Source organism: Dermacentor andersoni, chromosome 5 (genome assembly GCF_023375885.2).
Source record: "Dermacentor andersoni chromosome 5, qqDerAnde1_hic_scaffold, whole genome shotgun sequence".
In the NCBI taxonomy this organism is placed as follows: domain Eukaryota; kingdom Metazoa; phylum Arthropoda; class Arachnida; order Ixodida; family Ixodidae; genus Dermacentor; species Dermacentor andersoni.
The window spans coordinates 58,007,663-58,028,296 of NC_092818.1; the positions used below are offsets into that span (position 1 = coordinate 58,007,663).

Below are 20,634 nucleotides of genomic sequence, written 5' to 3' on the forward strand. Positions count from 1 at the left end.
GGTGCGTGCTTCACGTCGCTTCATACGCATGCGCAGTGCAGTTTCCAATACGCCCCAAGCACAAGAATGAACCGAGAAAATAAGGAGTCAACCTCACACCTGTCGTTGGGGTCTTCTACTTCACCCTGTACACACCTGTCCTTACACAATGCCAACGTGAGTACTGGATGGGTATATTTTTCTTTCCTTTACTTACCTTATTGAGAAGGCAGAAGTTTGTAGACTGCTTCCGTTGAATATTTGCTACCACCGAAAAAAAAAAAATTCGTCAGCTAAGGTAACTTTTATGGGCATCGCGGCGTACTCGCGTGCGCGGCGCCAAATACTTTCAAGCTTTAAGTTCCAGCTGTGCGGAAGGATTATGCTTAAATTTCCAATATCGTAAATTTAGCGGCAGAACATGAATCTAAATAAAGCGCCCCTATTTGAGGCACATAAAGTTGAAAAAAAAAGAGGAAAACTTGCGTTCATATACTTGAGAGAACGCATGCTTTGTCTAAAAGGTAAGCACTTCCCGGAAAGACCCATCATTTGACAAGCAGGTGAAAGGTGTCATTGAGCCAGTAATAACGAAATTTACTGGAAGGATAACGTTTACTACAGGTGTATTTTGTTGTTCTAGCTTTTTTGCGACGAATCAATGTGAATACAGAGCACCTTGGTTTACGACCCGAGCAAACTTGTCCTCTGAGGGAACTCCGAAAGCTGCCTCACCAAAGAGGGCATTTACTGATGCAATCGTTTGGCTCTTACCGCAAAACGGCCTCATTGGACAATGTTCGTAGACTCACTCCTTGAGGGTGACGTACAGAATTCCCGCGTTTAGTCAACTTCAATGTTCTATCGACTCTGGTGGCCGCAAGAATTTCCTTCTCTCGTCCGCGATAGGTATACAGGTATGTTGAAGTTTTCCTTCCTACGGCAGCTGAGTATGTCAAGCATTAAACTTGTACCGCAAGATATCGTTGAGAAATGTGGTCCTGTCTGCACGGTTCAAACATCAACATTTTGCAATTCCGTTCAGGATTGTTCCTCTGATCATATGGAGAGATTATGATTGTCTAGTAGACTAATGAGGTAACGGAAACACATGAGAAACGTCCATTCCTTGCGCAGGACTTTTGCAATTCACGCAGCAGTGCCTCGTGGATAACTAGGCAAATTGACGACACGGCCTGTCATACTAGAAGGAAATTCTGGCACCCACAATCCATATTACATTCCGGAGCGAAAATGGTTACCGCTCTAACGTGGTGCCAGCTGGTCACATGTGCAGCAGGAACTGCACGGTGGTTGTTGTAGATGAAATATGTTATTATATTCGAGTAACGTCGCTTGTCGGTTCGGAGCACCTATCGTTTACGTTCGGTAAATAATTTTCCTTCCAGGGCAGCAAGAAGGGTCTGTGGTATCTGAGCCGTATGAGAGGAAGCGGCCTCAGGGCGCTTACGCTTATGTTCCTCGAACATGGTTGGGTGGAAAAGACTTTTGCGACGAGGCATTTTCGCAAGAAACTGTCCTGTAGCATTACGTGAAGGCTCCATGTACAACCAAAAACACCCTGAAGCGAGCAGGAGCGATACTGTGCTAATAGAAAGCACTGACGACACTTATACCTGCCTTGGATGTCTAACGTCAATCGTCGCTCGAACAGCTACACACCCAGGGATAAAGCTAATGTTGATTTCACATATGTTGTCTTCACATTTACAGGTGTAATTTGGCCTAAATATATAGCGAAAGAGGCTTTCTGATTCGCCATCGTATAAACGTTGGGTCCCCTTTATTTATTCTGTCTATTCACTGATTGCGTCACGACTGCCAATATCTCCCGAGTAGAATTAGCACTACTCCTGAAAGAAAGAAATAATAATAAACACATGTTCGTATCTACGGCTTTTGGCTGGGCGTGGGCTTTGCTTAAGTTTGATTTGATGATTTGGTGTCAATTCAGCACAGGTCACTGGGGCGCCTTGTTTTGTGTTCAATATATTAGCAATTTAGCGTCGACATAGTGGCGCACTCTATCGTCTCTTTTTTCCAGATGGGTTTTACAATTTCATTCGAGTTGCCCAAGTGCCCGCCGTTTTACTGGTTCTCTCATCCTTCGCCCAAACTGCGCATGCGCGATCATTCAGGAACGTTCTGTCTCAGAAAGACGCTAGTGCTCCGGAGCGTCGTCACCAGGCATGACTGAACAAAGAAGCGGTGGGCACACGCCTCCCGCGTTTGCCTTCATCGAAGAAGCAACCCCGGGTACAAGCCGTGAAGGCGGCGAGGGAGCCTCAGGCACTTGCGACGATTACCCTGCGTGAGTATTACCGCTTGTGAAAGTTTCGTTGGATATTGTCAGCCGTAGAAACAACCTGAAATACAGACTTTAACAGTTATACGTTTGTTTCCACATCGAAGTGGGCGTTTTCGAGGAATAATTTGATTCGGTGCGGCTGCGGCTGTTTATGACCATGACAAAGAGAAGTGCCTCCTGTTTTTCGATCAAGGTATCTCTCCATATGTATATATATATATATATATATATATATATATATATATATATATATATATATATATATATACACACGCAGGAATGAGACGACGACCTTTTAGGAAGACTTACTGCATATTTGGCTGGTGGACCAGCTTTCGTCAGAGTACTTTACTGTACTCTCTGTACTATGCAGAGCACTTTCCTTCAGAGTACCTTACTGTACTCTGACGAAGGCTGGTGCACCAGCCGAAAGCGTTCAGTAAGTAAGTCTTCCTAAAAGTTTGTCGTCTCTTTCCTGCGTATGTTACGTCGGGTCCTGCGTGCTGAACTTTGAAGAAACCCCCATATATTTCGTTACGCCCCCATTGGGTCTGTTCTGTTTCAGTTACGATAGGGGACCAAACATCTAGAAGTGAATTTACTGTTCTTGCACGTGCAAAGCATGACATTATTTTAGGAATTTATTTCTTGCGTGAGTGGGGGGCAACTTTGGATTGTGGAAGTGGTGCGATTTCCTTTCGCCGCGACGTGAAAACTTCAACGACAGATAACACCAGTGATGCCGCCGACGTTCTCGCCGTGTCGCAAGGTGTGTGTTTGTCCCCTCAGACCGAAATGTTTGAACCTGTCAATAATTCTGGCCCTCGGACAGGTTCTTATAGTGGTTAAGCCGAGCCCGATTATGACAATACGCTAAAAAAAAATGTGATATTCCCTCGCGCCCTTGTTGTCACCACTGATTGTTGTACTCGTTTGTGGACAGTGAACGTTTCAACCCAATCCATAACATTGCCGCTAGGACTTAAACTGGCAAGTTTTGACGGACAAGCCATTGTCAGCGTTGGAACGGTCGAAATGTAAACTGCCGAAAAGAAATCCAACCCCGATAATTTGGTGACTTTGAGCGCATGATTAACAAGTCGCTGTCTTCTAGTGAGCAGTGTCTGCTTGAACGAGTGCTCGCTCGCTACGCCACATTGTTTGATTTTGCTCAAGACCAACGAGCATCCCATACACCACCGGCGTCTCGTATGCAACACCACTTCCATACAGGGCAAGCGACGCCAATTCGTCAGAAGCCCTATCGCGTTTCACCTTCAGAGAGAAAAGTCGTCGCCGAGCAGGTTAAAGAAATGTTACAGAAAGGAGTGATCCAGGAATCGTGTAGACCTTGGGCTGCTCCTGTGATCCTAGTAAAAAAAAAACTCGTGAAGATTCTGTGTGGACTATCGCCGCCTAAATACTGTCACAAAGAAAGACGTGTGCTCCCTGCCACGAATAGATGACGTCATCGACTACCTCCACTCCGCGTCGTATTTCTCTTGTTGATTTACGGTCAGGATATTGGCAAATTCCCATGCACCCCTCAGACAAGACCGCCTTCGTCACAACTGACGGCCTCTTTGAGTTCAACGTTATGCCCTTTGGCCTATGCAACGCTCCAGCGACATTCGAGCGATTTATGGATACCGCACTCCACGGACTGAAATGGGAAATTTTCATGTGCTATTTAGACGGCGTCATTATCTACTGCCGGAAATTTCACGAGCACAATCAGCGCCTGTCGGTGTTCTTGACTGTATCCAGCAAGCTGGCCTTATTTTAAGCTCGAAGAAATGCCATCTCGGTGAGTGTCAAGCCCTCGTACTAGGCTTTCTGGTCGACAAAGATGGCATACGACCAGACCCTGAAAAGATAGCTGTGGTTCGCGACTTCCAACAGCCACACATGGCGAAAGATCTGCGAAGCTTTTGGGCTTTTGCTCATATTTCCGGCATTTGATCAAGAATTTCGCACAGCTTCCCTCTCCCCTCACGTCACTCCTTCTCACTCACTCCTTCACAAATACTTGAGGACTGCTAACAGCGAGTCGGCGTTTCAGCAGCTGAAATTTTTGTTGACATCTCGACCGGTTCTACGGCATTTTGATCCGGAGGCGTCAACTGAGCTGCATACTGACGCCAGCGGTGTGGGTGTTGGCACTGTGCTTGTTCAGCTCTGCGGTGGCCTTGAGCATTAGGTTGCCTACGCTAGTCGAGCACTTACAATAGCGGAGACAAACTACACCGTTACTGAACTCGACTGTCTGGCAGTCATCCTCGCCATTCAGAAGTTCCGCCCGTATCTACGTGGCCGCGCATTCACGATAGTGACTGACCATCATTCACTCTGTTTGCTCGTTGGGCTGCGTGACCCATCAGGCTGGTTGGCCCGCTGGGCTTTGCACCTTCAAGAGTACAGCGTTTCCGTTAACTACAAGAGCAGACGCTGTCACGCGGACGCTGACTGCCTATCCCGTCTCCCTTTGCTACACACTAAAGCTGAGCATAATGACTTCGATGACTACCTAGTTTCCATCTCTTCCGACTTTCCAGACCTGGGTACCTTCGAGAGCAACCAACTTTGCGACCTTACCTTCAAAATTCTACGGGCAGCTGCATGTCAGCCAGCAGGAACAACACCGTTTACTTTTCGTAGTGGTTTGTTGCGCAAAAAAAAAAATAACTTGGTTGACTCGCAGAGGTCGCAAACAAGGCAACTACAGGGAAGCTCTCACCCATAGAGAGGAGATACAGTTAAAAACGGCCGATGGGAAACCCATACCCAAGGTCGATAGGATCGGGGTATTGGGGCTCCTCATTTAAGCCAAGGGCAACAACGGAGAAACCCTCAGAAGACTCGAGGGAACTGTAGCGCAAATCATGGGGCTAATCAGAAGGATAACAAATAAACACAGCGGGATGAAAGAGGAAAACACGATCAGGTTAATACAGACCTTCGTAATAAGTAGAATAGTATACGTGGCGCCGTATATAAAATGGCAGGTCGCGGAAAAGAGCAAACTAGAATGCCTCATTCGGAAAATATACAAACTAGCCATAGGGCTACCGATCAGCACCAGCACGGACAAGTTGCTGCAATTAGGCCTACACAACACGATAGACGAGCTCATTGAAGCGCAACGTACGGCACAATATGAACGCCTCTCTAAGACAAGAGCAGGCAGACACATCCCAGAGAGATTAGACATAGGTTACCACACACAGCACGGTGTCAAGGTGGATCCCGAGAGAGACGAAGGAAAGATTGGTAATACCCCCCCATACCAAAGAACATGCACCCAGAACACAATAAGGACAGAAGAGAGAACAGAGCGAAGCAAATACAGAAGAAATTCGGCAGCGACAAGGACGCAGTGTTCGAAGACGCGGCTCGATACGGTCGCAAACGGGGGTTTACGGCAGCCGTAATCGATAGGGAGAAACAGTGCAAGACGTGCAGATAGATGAAGTAGCCATAGCGCTCGCAGTAGCTCAGACTAACGCAACCGTGATAGTCAGCGACTCTCAGACGGCAATAAGAAACTTTGCCGACGGCCGAATCTCCCCGGAGGCACTACGCATTCTTTTTTTTTTTTTGCGGGAGGCCAAAATTACAAAAGAAAGATATACATCACCTGGGCATCCGCTCACACTCTCGCGGAGGACGGCAACAACGAGGCGTCACACGACGCGGCTCGAGGGCTTACGGACTGAGCCGCAGTCGCAAGTGACGCCCCGACACCCTCCGGACGTGACCGTGCGGTAAACGAGTGGGAGTGGGAGGACCGAATGACAACATATAACGACATTACGAAACAGTATAGTTTACAGAGGTGCATATTCCCGCGACCTCACGCAAAATTGACAAAAAAGCAGTCTGTCGCATGGCGGCAGTTACAAACTAGGACGTATCCGAATCCTGCGCTCTCGCACATCATATATCGGGATGTATATCCTACGGACAAATGCAAAACAAGCGAATCCAGAGCCACTCTGGAGCATATATTATGGGAATGCCGAGGGATAAATAACAAAGAAAACGCGGCCCCTAGCAGTAGCCTTCGCACGCGCTGGGAAGCCGCGCTGCTCCGCCCCGCCCTCGAGGATCAACTTTGGGCCGTCCAGCGGGCCGAGGATGCCGCCAGAACCCACGAACTCCTGACCGTCACCTGGGCGGGGCCTTTAGCCCTCTCCACCAACTAGCAGGGCACACAATAAAGTTCCTTCCTCCTCCTCCTTGGCTGATGGTGCTCCATTGCTTCTAGTTGTGCCCGAAAACCTGCGCCCTGCTTTCCTTCCTTCCATGCATGACGATACCACGTCCGAGCACCTTGGCTTTGCACGCAAACTAAACCGACTTCGACAGATTTTTATGGCCGAAGCTCTGGAAAACAACGAAGCTGTGTGTCGCCAGCTGTACTGTTTGCTAGCGCCACAAGCAAACAGCGACGGCTACAGCAGGCTATTTGCAACCACTTAGGCCACCGACGTTACTCTTCGAAGAAGTCGGCATCGACTTGTTTGGCACGCTCTCAAAGACGTCATCTGGCTACCGCTGGATTAGAGTATGCGTAGATTACCTTACTCGCTACATTGAAACGGCGGCACTTCCATTTGCCACTGCAACAGATGTCTCTTTATTTTTGTTGCATCACGTCATACTCCGTGACGGCGCAGCCCGGGCTGTCATCAGTGACCGTGGACAGCAACTCACCGCCGACGTCACTGAAAAACTTTTACGGCTTTGTGGTTCTGCATATCGTCATTCCACTCCTTACAACCCGCAAACCACTGGCCTCACGGAGCGGGCGAATCGAGCCCTTACCAACATGTTATCAATGTATGTCGCTGCTTACCAAAAGAATTTGGACGCCGTCTTACATTTTGTAACGTACGCGAATAATAGTGCCAAGCACGAAGTTACTGGATATGCGCCGTTCTTTTTGCCGTATGCACGTGCTCCAAGAGCTTTATGGACACTATTCTACCTTTATCGTGCCAAGAAGATCCTTCCATCGCTCAAACTCTGTCGTGCTGCGGAAGCACGTCGACTGGCGCATCGTAGGACGTTGTCCTCACAAGGCAACAGCAAGCTGGATTTGCGTTGATGCGCGGCATATCCCCGTCAGTTTTACTCCCGGTGATTGCTCGGTTCTGGACACCTGTTCACAAAAAGGAATTGTACCGCAAATTTCTCGCCACTTACACCAGACCATTCGTCATACTCAGCCGGTTGAGTGATGTGAACCATGTCGTCACCAAAGTGACGGCAAGTAATCGGCGTTGACGTGCGGCGCAAGTTGTTCACGTGGCCAGACTCAAGCAGTACCATCACAAGTCCCTTTAACTCGCTCAGCGAGCTTCGTCTGCCCCCGGCCAAAATGTCGCAGCACTGCGCGACTAAAGTAGAGGAAGAAGTAGGGTGCGCGCACGTGATCTCGGGGTACTCTGGGCGTCGCCAGTGGCTTCCTCGTGGACCTCGTTTCACTTTGTAAATAATCATCATGCGTAAGAAATACACACACACATATATATATATATATATATATATATATATATATATATATATATATATATATATATATATATATATACAGTTTGTGTATATAACTTAGCTTGCCTTTGATCACGGCATCGCACATTTGTAGCAATAGCCCATTGGCTGGGATGTTGAGCTGCTTAGTTCGACATCACGGGTGATATACCAGGTGCAGTGGCATCTCGCCAGTCATTGTGAAACGCAAGAAGGCTCCTGACTTTGATTTACGTGCGGATTAGCGAAACCCTGGTGGCGAAACTACATTCCGTGATCCGTCCAAGTGTTCGTCATAGCGAGATTAGGCTTTTGAAACGTGAAACTCAAGGAGATAAGAAAATAAAACAGTACGTCACACTTCCATAGGCGGTCGAGTGAGCACACTACAGGAGCCTAACGAAATATCACACAGATAGTGCCATTTGCTCAACACGCAAGAGATGTGTAACCAAGTGAGAACACTACTGAACTTTTTGCTGTTACTTCTTTTTCAGGGAATATAAAAGTCGCGCTTGAATAAAAACGCCATATGTCTTTGCAGTGAACGCTGTGTTCATTTTTACGGCATGTTAGGGTAAATCGGAAAGCACTACCAGGACTCCGCGACGGCCACGTCATTTTGGCGCGACTGCGAACGGCCGCGTCGGCAGAGCGTGCGAAGGTAATCGTGAAATGGCGAGAACAGTTGCCGACTGCAAATCTAAAGATGCGTGGTCGCACGCTGGCACAGCTGTTGCGGACGCGGCTGGGCGACTGATTCGGCCGACTGGCATGGTCCTTGTACGAAAGCTAATATAATGCAGCCAAACCTAACATAATCTTGCGTTACCCAAAACAAAATTTTAAGCTCCCGTGCACCATTTCCGCACGCTACTCATGGTGCGGCCATCCTGTCACAATGTGTATGACTAGCGCTTTCCAGTTGACTCGCATGACGTCGTAGAGCTATACGCACGTAGTCTAAAATGGGCGCCTTGGAGGGGATGGCACTGCATAATTATATCGTAATTTTGCAACTTAGCATCTTCCTAACTTCGTTCTAACATCATTCGTTGTTTTCCTATATTTCACGCTTCATGTCATAATTTAAGAAATTACGCAATTTAAGAGTGCGCCGTTCACCTATGCCAGCCAGCAAGTTATACTTTTGATAAAATGATCCAATACAGGTTTTACCTTAATTAACAAAGAACTTCCCTTGTTCGAAATTCTGTTTGGCAAAAACACTCTTCAGGTATATTCTGCTGTAACTAGGAGCACCGAGCCAACGCCAATATGCATGTCTCATTTCAGGTATATTGACGAGTACATCAATGACGCGTTGAAGGCGTTGAACCGCCAGACCGATGCCAGTGACGTCAATGGTACGTACGGCATGGCCTTTAACCATCGATTCCACTTGCGGACATGCTCAACAAAGCCCAGAGGAGGCAGCCTTTCCATCGATCATGAGGGCGGTGCATTTATTGGTCATACGGACGCCTTACTAGCGTCACTAAGTCAGTTGCTGATGTGCACTCGTAGTGTGAAATTCATGCAGATGAATTGAGCGCTAACAGAGTCAACACTGCGCCTATTCTACGTGCCTCAAGTTTCTAATGAATTCATTTTCTACACGATGGATTCATTCGTAAAGGCAATGAACGCTTCTCGATATGCCTTGGATGTCTAGAAATGGGGTCAGAGTAACGAGCTTACCAATGCGTAGCAAGTCAACCGCATGTTTTATTCTTCAGGCTTAATGCTTCCTAGAAGATCTTGTCATTGAAGGGCCTCTTACCGGGCGCCATTGCAAATTTAAATTATACGCTGGAAAATGTCAATGCGCCGTCAAGGGATTGTTTCGGTAATATAATTATTCAAGTGCATTCGTTATGGGAGAGGATAGATGACATGGAGCTGTCGTGCTACTGTGCCGTCAGCAGGCTAGTGTTACTGCTTCCAGTCTCCCTCTCTGCCTCGAATGGCGTCCTGAAGCGGCGTTGCTTCCTTGCCTTCTCCGCAAAGGGCCTACGTCATGTTAACGTGATGAGCCCCTGCTCTATTATTTATTCCTATACGTTTTCGTCGTACGACACATTTGTTTGTGAGCATTCCGTCATTGGATGATAAACCAAATTCCAGTGCAGTAGTCAGTGTCGTTGCGAGCAGTTTGAGCAGCAGCAGTTAGTATTCTGGAAAACACGCAGTCATTATGTTTGCCAGAGCGTAGCGAGATTGCTGCTGTTACTTTATCCAACGACACTGCCCTGTCAACTTCTAATTCTGCAAGTCTTCCCGCCTTATCAGATACCCGCAACACGACCCTCACATATCTGCATTGGGTGGCCTATCTTATTCAGTGTGAAAGGTCTCGAAGGCGTGCAGTGGATCACAGCCATTTTGTTTATAATTAGTTGCCAAACATGCACTACTAACTGTATATGCATTCTCAGGAACTTCAGCTACAGACGTAGGTAAATATATGCATAGGATAGCCAGGCTCTTGAAGAATAGTTCACTGTCGGTTTAAGCTTGCATTTATCTCATCATGACATGATTTTCCTGGATATTCAAGCTTGAATGGAGTTTTTAGGCTTGTTCTGTCAACTCTTACTTCGTCCAGGACCCGATCAAGCTGTCTTCTGGTAAATGAATAGGTGATATGCAGAACCTGTAGGTGCACTTTTGCACACAACCCGTTGACATATACAAGTTAGTGGATATCGGGGTACAAAAGTAATGAAAGTGTCAACATGCGGGTTGGTGACATCATTAGGCAGTCATCCTTTCGCTGCCCCACCTAAGCTTTCGAAACAATTTTTCTTAATAGGAAGCTGCGGCTCGGGAAACATTTGGAATTTTCACGCTCAACATGTAAAATGCCAAGATGCTTTTAGTAACCTATTAGACTGACATGAACGATGTTCGTTCCATTTGAGAATGTTCTAGTGACTACAGTAAGGGAATTACACATTTAGGGCCTGGATAGTATGGCAGAATTCCCGGAAATTGACAAGTACCCCAAAATTTGAAACACAACCTACGCAATTTAGTAACTCGCATCCTAAAACAAGTACAGCAGTCCTGTGAACCGCAAGATGTAGAATATGTAAAGCGGCCGAGTTTGATTTATGAATTTACAATTTACAGAAATTACAAATGTTTCCGGGCAGTTTTCAAAATTCCTAGCTCTAACATTGTGAGAAAGTTCAGACCGCTGCGTATCATTTTTCTCAATTTACGGGTATTAACCAATTTACATTCCAGAATTATCATATCGTTTTTATTGCTCAATTACACAGTTGCGAGCTTCATATTCTTTTCTTACAAATTTTAGCGCATTCAATACTTCTTATATAGACACTCACCGTCTCAACAATAGGTTTGTTTATGGGAGTTACAAGATTTCATCCTTTGTTTTTCACATTCGATGGCCTGCACCAAATCTGGTGCAAGCGTGACCGAGAAAAACAATATCCCTGCCCCCACGCACTTAGACAGAAGCCTCCGAGTTGAAGTTTCCTTTCGCGCGTTGCTAACTAAGCAGCTTTGCAATAACGAGAGGCGTCCTTCTTGGTAAAGGGAAGTTTGGCGTTTGCCAAAGCTTGCTTATTGATTTTAACATACGTTTCTTTGCGACCTTAGTGAAGTATTGGAAAAAGTAGGTTTGATTTTTTAGCGCACTGAAAGAATACGACCTGTCGCCTTTCGCATTGAAAATGGTCGTGTTATGATCTGCTGTATTGTTTGCAGCGTATTTATTTTTAGAAAAATTAACATTCTATTAATTTCCACGTGATTGTCTCTTACGTGAATGTGAATTTTTTTCGTGCACTGTGCTCCGAATTCCAGATTTCCGTATAGAAAACGTGCACTGCACAGGCCAACAAACAGCCAGCCTTCCCTATCCCTAAAGCCCAACTAAAACGTTTTGCATGCCACTGTTTATTTTTCATGCTCTTTGAATAACCTCTGCACAGCGGCGAGTAACCACCTCTGCTGTTTTTTTTTTTTTTTGGCCGTGCAGATGCCACTGACTGCGGAAACACCAACTACGCACCTGTTGTGTCCACCGCTAGTGCCGATCACGCCTGGCCCAGAACAAGTCACGCTGGCATCGAGAAACTATCGTCTACTACGAAAGACACCGCGAGGTGAGCCACCATTTCAAAATATTTCTTGACATAAAGCAACACAGCCATTGGGCGAACTGCGACGGCGACGGGGCCTCTCACTCCCGATTTTATGCCACATGGAAAATAGAAAAATAGATAATTACTGTAAAAGCAAAAGAAAACGACTACTTCAAAGACGTGTGAAGAGGTTTGAAAGACATGTGAAGATGCTTCAAAGACGCGTGAAGAGGTTTCATAGACGCGTGAAGAGGTTTCAAAGACGCGTGAAGAGGTTTCAAAGACGCGTGAAGAGGTTTCAAAGACGCGTGAAGAGGTTTCAAAGACGCGTGAAGAGGTTTCAAAGACGCGTGAAGAGGTTTCAAAGACGCGTGAAGAGGTTTCAAAGACGCGTGAAGAGGTTTCAAAGACGCGTGAAGAGGTTTCAAAGACGCGTGAAGAGGTTTCAAAGACGCGTGAAGAGGTTTCAAAGACGCGTGAAGAGGTTTCAAAGACGCGTGAAGAGGTTTCAAAGACGCGTGAAGAGGTTTCAAAGACGCGTGAAGGGGTTTCAAAGACGCGTGAAGAGGTTTCAAAGACTCGTGAAGAGGTTTCAAAGACTCGTGAAGAGGTTTCAAAGACGCGTGAAGAGGTTTCAAAGACGCGTGAAGATGTGTCAAAGACGCGTGAAGAGGTTTCAAAGACGCGTGAAAACGCTTCAATGACGCAAGAAGACGGCTCATTTCTCCATACCATAGGATAAGCTGATGCGGTGTATAAAGGGACAGTGCCGCAGCAGCCTTGCCCACGAAAAATGTGGCCAGTGTTTGACAACTAGGCCCTTCGGCGGGTGCAGCCAGCGTTGCTGCGCCATCCAAGAAAGCCTCATCAAATTCTAGGTGTGTGTGGCACTTAAAGATACTGTCACTACCGGTGAGGCGTTGCCATACCACCGCTTCCAAGAACGGCGCTGAACACGATTTCTAGTCGAACGGCACCACCGTTTCACTTCGAACCGTATAACCCACACTAACCCTGCGTCATATAGAACCAAAAGGACTCTGTAAGCTAAGTTAGCTGTCTTATATTAGACACGCAGCACAATTGCATTCTGCAATATGTACACACTAACATTGCAGAGGAATGTAAGGAGAATTCTACACAATTTAGATGACGTCAAACAACCTATTTAGAAACTTAGTGCAATAGTGCTGCGAACCGCTGTGGTTGCTTGTGGCTATGGTGTTCGGCTGCTAAGCACGAGAGCGCGGGATTAAATTCTTACCACGGCGGCTGCATTCTGATACGGGCGAAATGAGAAAACACCCGTGCGCTCAAGTTTAGGTGAACGTTAAGGAGCCCCTGGTAGACCAAATTATTCCCGAGTTCCCCACTACGGGGTGCCTCATAATCAAATCGTCTCTATGGCACGTAAAACCCATAATTTATCAATCCTTAAAAGCTCTCTGTGTTCAGGAAACACACGTAATATCTACACACACACACTTTCCTAGGCAATGTCATTTTTAAGAGAGGCCGCGACGATGATCTGACTTCGTCGGGTTGTGTGGCTATATTAGTAAATAAATTCCCTGCCATCAATTACAACTCCGAACGAGCTTTGAAACTGTTGCTATCCGAACACTGCTGCTCGACAGGCTGGTAAGTCACTTCCATTTGCATACCTCCTAACCACCAAATTCGCGAAACAGTTTCTGAGCCTTATAGATGAACTTCCCGAATCCCACATAGTATATTGAGACGAAAATGCACATTGCCCACTTTGGCGAGATTCTCGCTGTAATTCTTTCCCCTGTGGATGCCTCTTTATTGATAACGAGCCGAAATTTTTCTGCTTGAGGTAAAGCATTCTCCTTGAAAGAAATCAACATAACATCACATACACTTATGCCCTACCTAGAGTGCAACGTCCTAAATACCTCGTGAGAAGTCTGCTCTGGGAAATGATCAGACTATGTACGCAATAATAAAACATATTCACGCTGGTACGCAAGTTGCTCTATCGCCAGTTCTGAACACCATGTGGGCAACAATATAAATTGACATAGCAACGAAAAAGGTTATTTATGTCTCCATCTTGAAACAGGGCTAGGATACATCTTCTATGGCAAGTTTGTGGCCTATGGCGTCATGAAACTGCTCGTTTAACCTATTACAAAAGAGAATTAATCGTGGGCTATTACTTTCTTGAACGAAACAAACTACTTGACGATGCTTTAAAGACAGCCGATCGACAACTGACCACCTCGTGCGGATTATGTCTTACATCAGTAAAGCTTTTGCTTAAAGACAGTTCTTTCTGTCATTGTTTCTTGATGTCAAAAACGCTTGACGCCCCACCTGGCCCTACGGAAGTTCGAGACATCTCTCGGAAACGGGCATTTCGAGGCAACGTGCTTAATGCAGTAGAAAGTTATTTATCGAACCTAACGTAGAATATTGTCACGAAAAGACAAAGATGTACCAGGTGTCGGCGAGACAGACAGTCGTACAAGATGGCGTACACAAAAACTCAAGCCGGCGTCCACAGCCTCGACTGCTTCTTCTGCCCCCACCTCTTGCCGAGCGCGCGTTCCAGTCACTTCTGTCTTAGCGCTGGCGCGTGACACCTAGCGGCATTATTCCCCCGCCAAAAGAAAAGCATCGACCCCGATGCTTACTAAAACAAACGAAGTATGGAAGTCGTATGACATCGGGTTGGCGCCGCCTTAACGCGCGAAATACGGTTTGAGGCGAACAACATGCACTATCTCCGAGTGGTGCTGTCGACGCCGAGGCGACGCGGCACCGTCGGGAATGACCTCATAATTCACTTCACTAACGCGGCGTATCACTTTGTAGTGTCCAAAGTATCTACTAAGTAGCTTCTCAGATAAGCCCTGGCGACGGATTGGCGTCCACACCCAGACTTGGTTACCTGGCTGGTACTCAACTTGCCGATGTCGAAGGTTGTAGCGTCGTGCGTCTGTACTCTGCTGTTTCGTGATGTGTATGCGGGCGAGTTGACGAGCTTCCTCTGCGTGTTGAGTAAGTTGCTCGGCGTCGGAAATAAGTGATGCGTCGGTGTCATGCGGGAGCATTGCGTCTAGCGTGATCTGGACCTCGCGCCCGTAGACAAGACGGAACGGTGTGAATCGTGTGGTTTCCTGAATGGCGGTGTTGTACGCGAATGTAACGTACGGCAGGACTTGATCCCATGTTTTATGCTGCACGTCTACATACATAGACAGCATGTCAGCAATGGTTTTGTTTAGCCGTTCCGTCAGTCCGTTGGTCTGCGGATGATAGGCAGTGGCCTTGCGATGCTGCGTGCAGCTCAACTCGAATATTTCCTCTATCAGTTGGGCTGTAAAGGCAGTTCCTCTGTCGGTGATCACGTATGATGGGGCACCATGTCTGAGGACTATATGATCGATAAAGAACTGGGCAGCTTCGTAGGCCGTGGCACGTTGTACAGCTTTCGTCTCGGCGTAGCGTGTTAGTCTGTGGCGACTATAATACACTTGTTTCCGCTGGCTGACAACGGAAAGGGTCCCAGAAGATCCATGCCCATTTGATCAAACGGCGCGCTAGGTGGTGCGATGGGTGGGAGTAACCCCCCGGGTTTCAAAGACGGCGATTTCTTGCGTTGACACTCACGGCAGCTTTGCACGTAACGCTTCACCGTGGTAGAAAGTCTGGGCCAGTAGTACGTCTGGCGTACTCTTGCAAGCGTACGTGATAATCCTAAGTGTCCAGACGTGGGCTCATCATGGCAGGCTAGGAGAATGTCATCACGGAGGGCGGGAGGTACGACCAATAGATACTCTTTGTCGCTGGCACTCGAGTTTTTCTTGTAGAGGACGCCCTGTCGGAGGCAGAATGTCGAGAGACAGCGAGAAATGTGTCGTGGGATTGTAGCATTCTTGCCTTCTAGGTGATCGATGAGAGGGCGTATTTCGGCGTCTTCGCGCTGCCGTCTGATCAAGTCAGATGCGGTGAGGGCACCAAGGAATGCGCCGTCATCGTCCATGTCCTTATCGCAAGTTTTGACGGGAGCGCGCGACAACGTGTCCGCATCTTCGTGTTTGCGGCCCGATTTGTAGACGATGGTAACATCGAACTCCTGCAGACGGAGACTCCATCGAGCAAGCCGCCCTGATGGGTCTCGTAAGTTGGCTAACCAACACAAGGAATGGTGGTCTGTCACCACCTTGAAAGGGCGACCGTAGAGATAAGGCCGAAATTTCATGATGGCCCACACAACCGCTAGACACTCTTTCTCGGAGGTGGAGTAGTTGATCTCGGCGCGTGAAAGGGTGCGACTGGCGTAAGCGATCCCTCGCTCGACGCCTTCCTGGTGTTGAACGAGTACAGGGCCAAGACCGATGTTGCTTGCGTCGGTATGCACCTCGGTGTCAGCGTCCTCGTCAAAGTGAGCGAGGACGGGTGATTCCTGCAGGCGCTGCCGTAACTCGGTGAAAGCTGCGTCCTGCTCATCCATCCAAATGAAGGGTGTGTCTTCTCGCGTGAGGCGTATGAGTGGTTCGGCGATCCGGGAGAAATTAGCGATGAAGCGACGATAGTACGCACACAGACCGAGAAAGCGACGTACTGCTTTCTTGTCACGAGGTGTCGGAAAAGCAGCAACAGCGGATGTTTTGTCTGGGTCAGGCTGCACGCCGTCGGCGTTCACGACATGACAGAGAAACTTCAACTCTTCGTAACCGAAGTGACACTTTTCTGGCTTTAGCGTGGGATTAGCGGAGCGGAGCGCCTCAAGTACCGCCTCTAAACGCTTCAGATGTTCTTCGAAGGTCGCCGCAAACACGACGACGTCATCTAAGTATATAAACAAATGTGCCACTTCAGACCCGTCAGAACAGTGTCCATCATTCTCTGGAATGTGGCCGGTGCAGAACACATTCCGAATGGAAGTACTTTAAATTCGTAACGTCCATCCGGGGTAACAAAAGCGGTTTTTTCGCCATCTTATTCGTCAACTTCAATTTGCCAATGTCCGCTCTTCAGATATATGGATGAAAAATACCTGGTTCGCCGGAGTCGATCTAATGAATCATCGATCCGGGGAAGCGCATAAACGTCTTTTTTTGTGACGTTATTCAACTTTATGTAGTCAACGCAGAATCTAAGCGTTCCGTCTTTCTTTTTGACGAGGACCACCGGCGATGACCAAAGGCTTTGGGATGGTTTTATGACGTCATCGTCAAGCATTTCTTTCACTTGTGCATTAATCACTTTGCGCTCTTTTGCCGATATACGATAAGGCAGTTGTCGTCTGGGACGAGCGTCGTCATACGTGATTATGCGGTGTCTCGTGATGGGCGTCTGGCGTACCTTAGAAGAAGATGCAAAGCACTCCTTGAACCGAAGGAGCAACTCGCGCAGCGCTTTCTGCTTTTCCTCCGAAAGGTCTGAATTGATGTCGATATTGCTGAGTGTCTGAGCTGGGTTCTCCTTCGTCGCAGACGCAAAGCATTCAGCAACGTCTGCTATGGGCTCAGCGAAAGCGATAGTAGTACGACGAAATAGGTGCTGATGTTCCTGGCTGAAATTCGTCACGAGGAGCGCCGAAAGTCCACCTCGAAGCATAATGAGAGTGCGGGCTGCACATACACCATGAGTCAGCATAAGAGAGGAATTGCCCCCTGCAACAGAACTGAGGTGAAACAGCGCGAAAAAGACGAGGACACAAGGAAACAAATACCACAGACAAGCGCTGACTGCCAACTGGAAGTTTATTTGAAAATCACCGGCCATTTATACCTTCTTCAGCATAGGCATGCGCAACAAGGAGAGAGGGAGTGCTTACACATTCATCGCCTTCCTTTCTTATACGAAAGACCTCTACTATTTTCCTTTCCTTCTTACTCTTTCCTTTCCCTATGAATTTAGTCTGTTCAAATATGGGGGTGCATTGACACTTGTTACAGTGTCCAGCTAAATGACTCCCATAGCCATTCTTTAGGTTAGTGCTGTGCTGACGAGCTCTTTCATTGAAGCACTGTCCCGTTTGACCTATATAAGATTTCCCACGGCTTAGCGGTATTTGATAGATGACATTGCGCCTGCGCTCAGTGAAACGAGTATTATGATTAGTGGTGCACAGGTGCCTTTCGCGCTTGTTCATGCGATTGCATATCGAGGACAACTTACACGGGGCACTGAAAACCAAATTAATATTATGTCTATTGGAAACTTTCTTCAGATTGTGAGACAGCTTGTGTAGGTATGGCACCACGTATGCTAGTCTTTTGTCTTTGTTTTCTTCTTGGGAAGCATCGGGACTTCTTTTCCCTTTCTGCAAAATGGCTTCACATACTGAAGTGATCACAGAACTGGGAAAGCCTGCGTTCTGTAGTCGCGATATCTGATTTAAAAAACTATGATCGCACTCATGCTCACATGACTTACTAAGTGCTGCCTTAATGCCCGTTGTTGCTATGCCTCTCTTAATAAATTTAGAGTGTGCGCTGTCGTAACGCAACAAGGTTTTCTTAGATCTGGGATGATATCCCCAGCATACGTGCTCGTCCAAGGAAAAACAGAGGTTAATATCTAGAAAATGAATACGGTTGTTAATTGGCGATTCATACGTGAACTTAAGTCCTCCCGATGAGTTGATGAACAGGTTCAAAATTTCCCTGACCGCGTCATGAAAATGCGTACAGGAATCGTTCTTCATAACAATTAAGTAGTCAACATATCTAAACACTCGCGTTACAGGCATGTCAACCAATTTAGAAGAAGTTACATTGTCAACCGAGGATAAAAAAATGTCACATAAAATGGGGGCGATGGCTGATCCTATACAGATGCCAGTACGTTGGATGTAGAATTCGCCATCATAATTAACAGCAGTTGAATGAAGATAAAAGTCTAAAAGCGCTAAAAAATTGTCGCTGTTGACACATACAGAATTCTGAAAATTAACTTCCCCGAAATCTTCTATCCTATCGCGCACAGCGCACATGAAACCATCTCGCGGCACAGAATAATATAAGATGTGCGCATGCCTATGCTGAAGAAGGTATGTCCGGTGATTTTCAAATAAACTTCCAGTTGGCAGTCAGCGCTTGTCTGTGGTATTTGTTTCCTTGTGTCCTCGTCTTTTTCGCGCTGTTTCACCTCAGTTCTAAGTATGAACCAACTAGCCCTCATCAAGATCTTACTCTGCAACAGCTTCACCGTCACGCAGATGGTCGCATACGACCATTCCCAGGACACTTGCGCGTGGTGGTACAGTTACACTGTCGGCGTGAACTCGAAGCGCGTTACGTCGGTAATTGTCGCGGTTATTCGCTGCTTTTACTGTCGAAAAAGTCACTGTGCGCTCCCGGAGGTCTATAATGGCACCATACTCTCGCAGAAAGTCGACGCCCAAGATGAGGTCCCGAGAACAATCGCGGAGTATAAGGCAGCTGGCTGGAAACGTGGACCCACGAATTTGTACTCTGACCGTGCACATGCCTAATGGTGTTACGATATGCCCGCCAGCAGTACGAATTTGCGTTCCAGACCAAGGCGTGATAACTTTTCTAAGTTCCGTTGCTAGTTTTCCGCACAAGATTGAGTAGTCGGCCCCCGTGTGTAATAAAGCACCAACGTGGCGGCCATCGAGCACAACAGGTATGTCAAGCGAGAGTCTGTCGCTGAGTTCGGCTGCTGTTGTCGTTGAATCGTGCTGAATGGACCGTGCTCGCGTCGATGGGAGGTCTTCGGAAGGGCGATTATCAGCGGCCTCGCCCCCGAAGGTCGCTGTTAGTTTTCCCGGCGAGGGCTTGGCGATCGTCCCTGCGCTGCCATTGGAGGGCTTCTAGGTGCGGGGGACAAACGCCTGGGTGACGGTGAGCGCGACTGCCGCCGCGGGAACAGTGGCATACTCTGCTGGGTCAAGTATTCTTCAATCGCCTTAGGCCTTTCGCCATATCTGGGCCTAGGCGAATCCACGGCAAAACCTTGCAGTCCGAGACGGCGGTATGGGCACTCGCGGTATACGTGACCGGCTTCTCCACAATGATAGCACAGAGGCCTTCTGCGCGGGGTACGCCAAACGTCAGATTTCCTTTGCAGCGGGCGACGATCCTCCATGCGTTGGATCGGTTGCACAGATGGGAGCGGGGGGACGTATGACGCGCGTAAGACGTGGCGGGGTCGAAATGGGTCGGAGCGGGGACAGGGACTCGCCTCAAAACTTCCGCATACGACGGCCGCTGCAACTGTGCTGTCACAGGCGGCGCATTGTTGCTTGGAAGGGGACCTTGGATCGCTTGCTGCACTTCGTTCCTCACGAGGGCAGATATGGAACCTAGCGTGGGCTGAGGCGGACAGGTGAGCCGTTGAAGCTCATCACGCACCACAGAGCGGATAAGATCTCGGAGAACATCCACGTTTCCAAAGGTAATCGCGTCCGTCAGTGAAACAGCGTTCGCGTGCCTGTCATACGGAGCTGAGCGCTGGTCCGAAGGTGAAGTTGGGTTCAATTGCCTTTCATAGAAGGCTGAGCGCTGGTGTAACATCTTTTCCATCGTGGTGGCTTCGATTAAGATTTCAGCCACGGTCTTTGGCGGGCTTCGAACAAGGCCAGCAAATAGCTGTTCCTTAACTCCTCACATTAGATGGCGCAACTTCTTTTCCTCGGACATGGTTGGGTCCACCCGACGGAAGAGGCGC

At 47.7% G+C, this 20,634-nt stretch overlaps 1 protein-coding gene across 2 annotated transcripts in view; it reads left to right on the plus strand.

Annotated features, from left to right (window-relative positions):
• Positions 1–2,107: 2,107 nt before the first annotated feature.
• LOC129384659 (uncharacterized) overlaps positions 2,108–20,634 on the plus strand; it is a 56,049-nt gene continuing 37,522 nt past the window's right edge. For both annotated transcript variants that reach the window (XM_055070259.2, XM_055070260.2), the window contains exons 1-3: positions 2,108–2,311; positions 9,140–9,210; positions 11,856–11,982. In XM_055070259.2, coding sequence (XP_054926234.1) covers positions 2,190–2,311; positions 9,140–9,210; positions 11,856–11,982 — 320 coding nt within the window. In that variant the 5' untranslated portion in view covers positions 2,108–2,189. The remainder of the gene's footprint in view (positions 2,312–9,139; positions 9,211–11,855; positions 11,983–20,634) is intronic.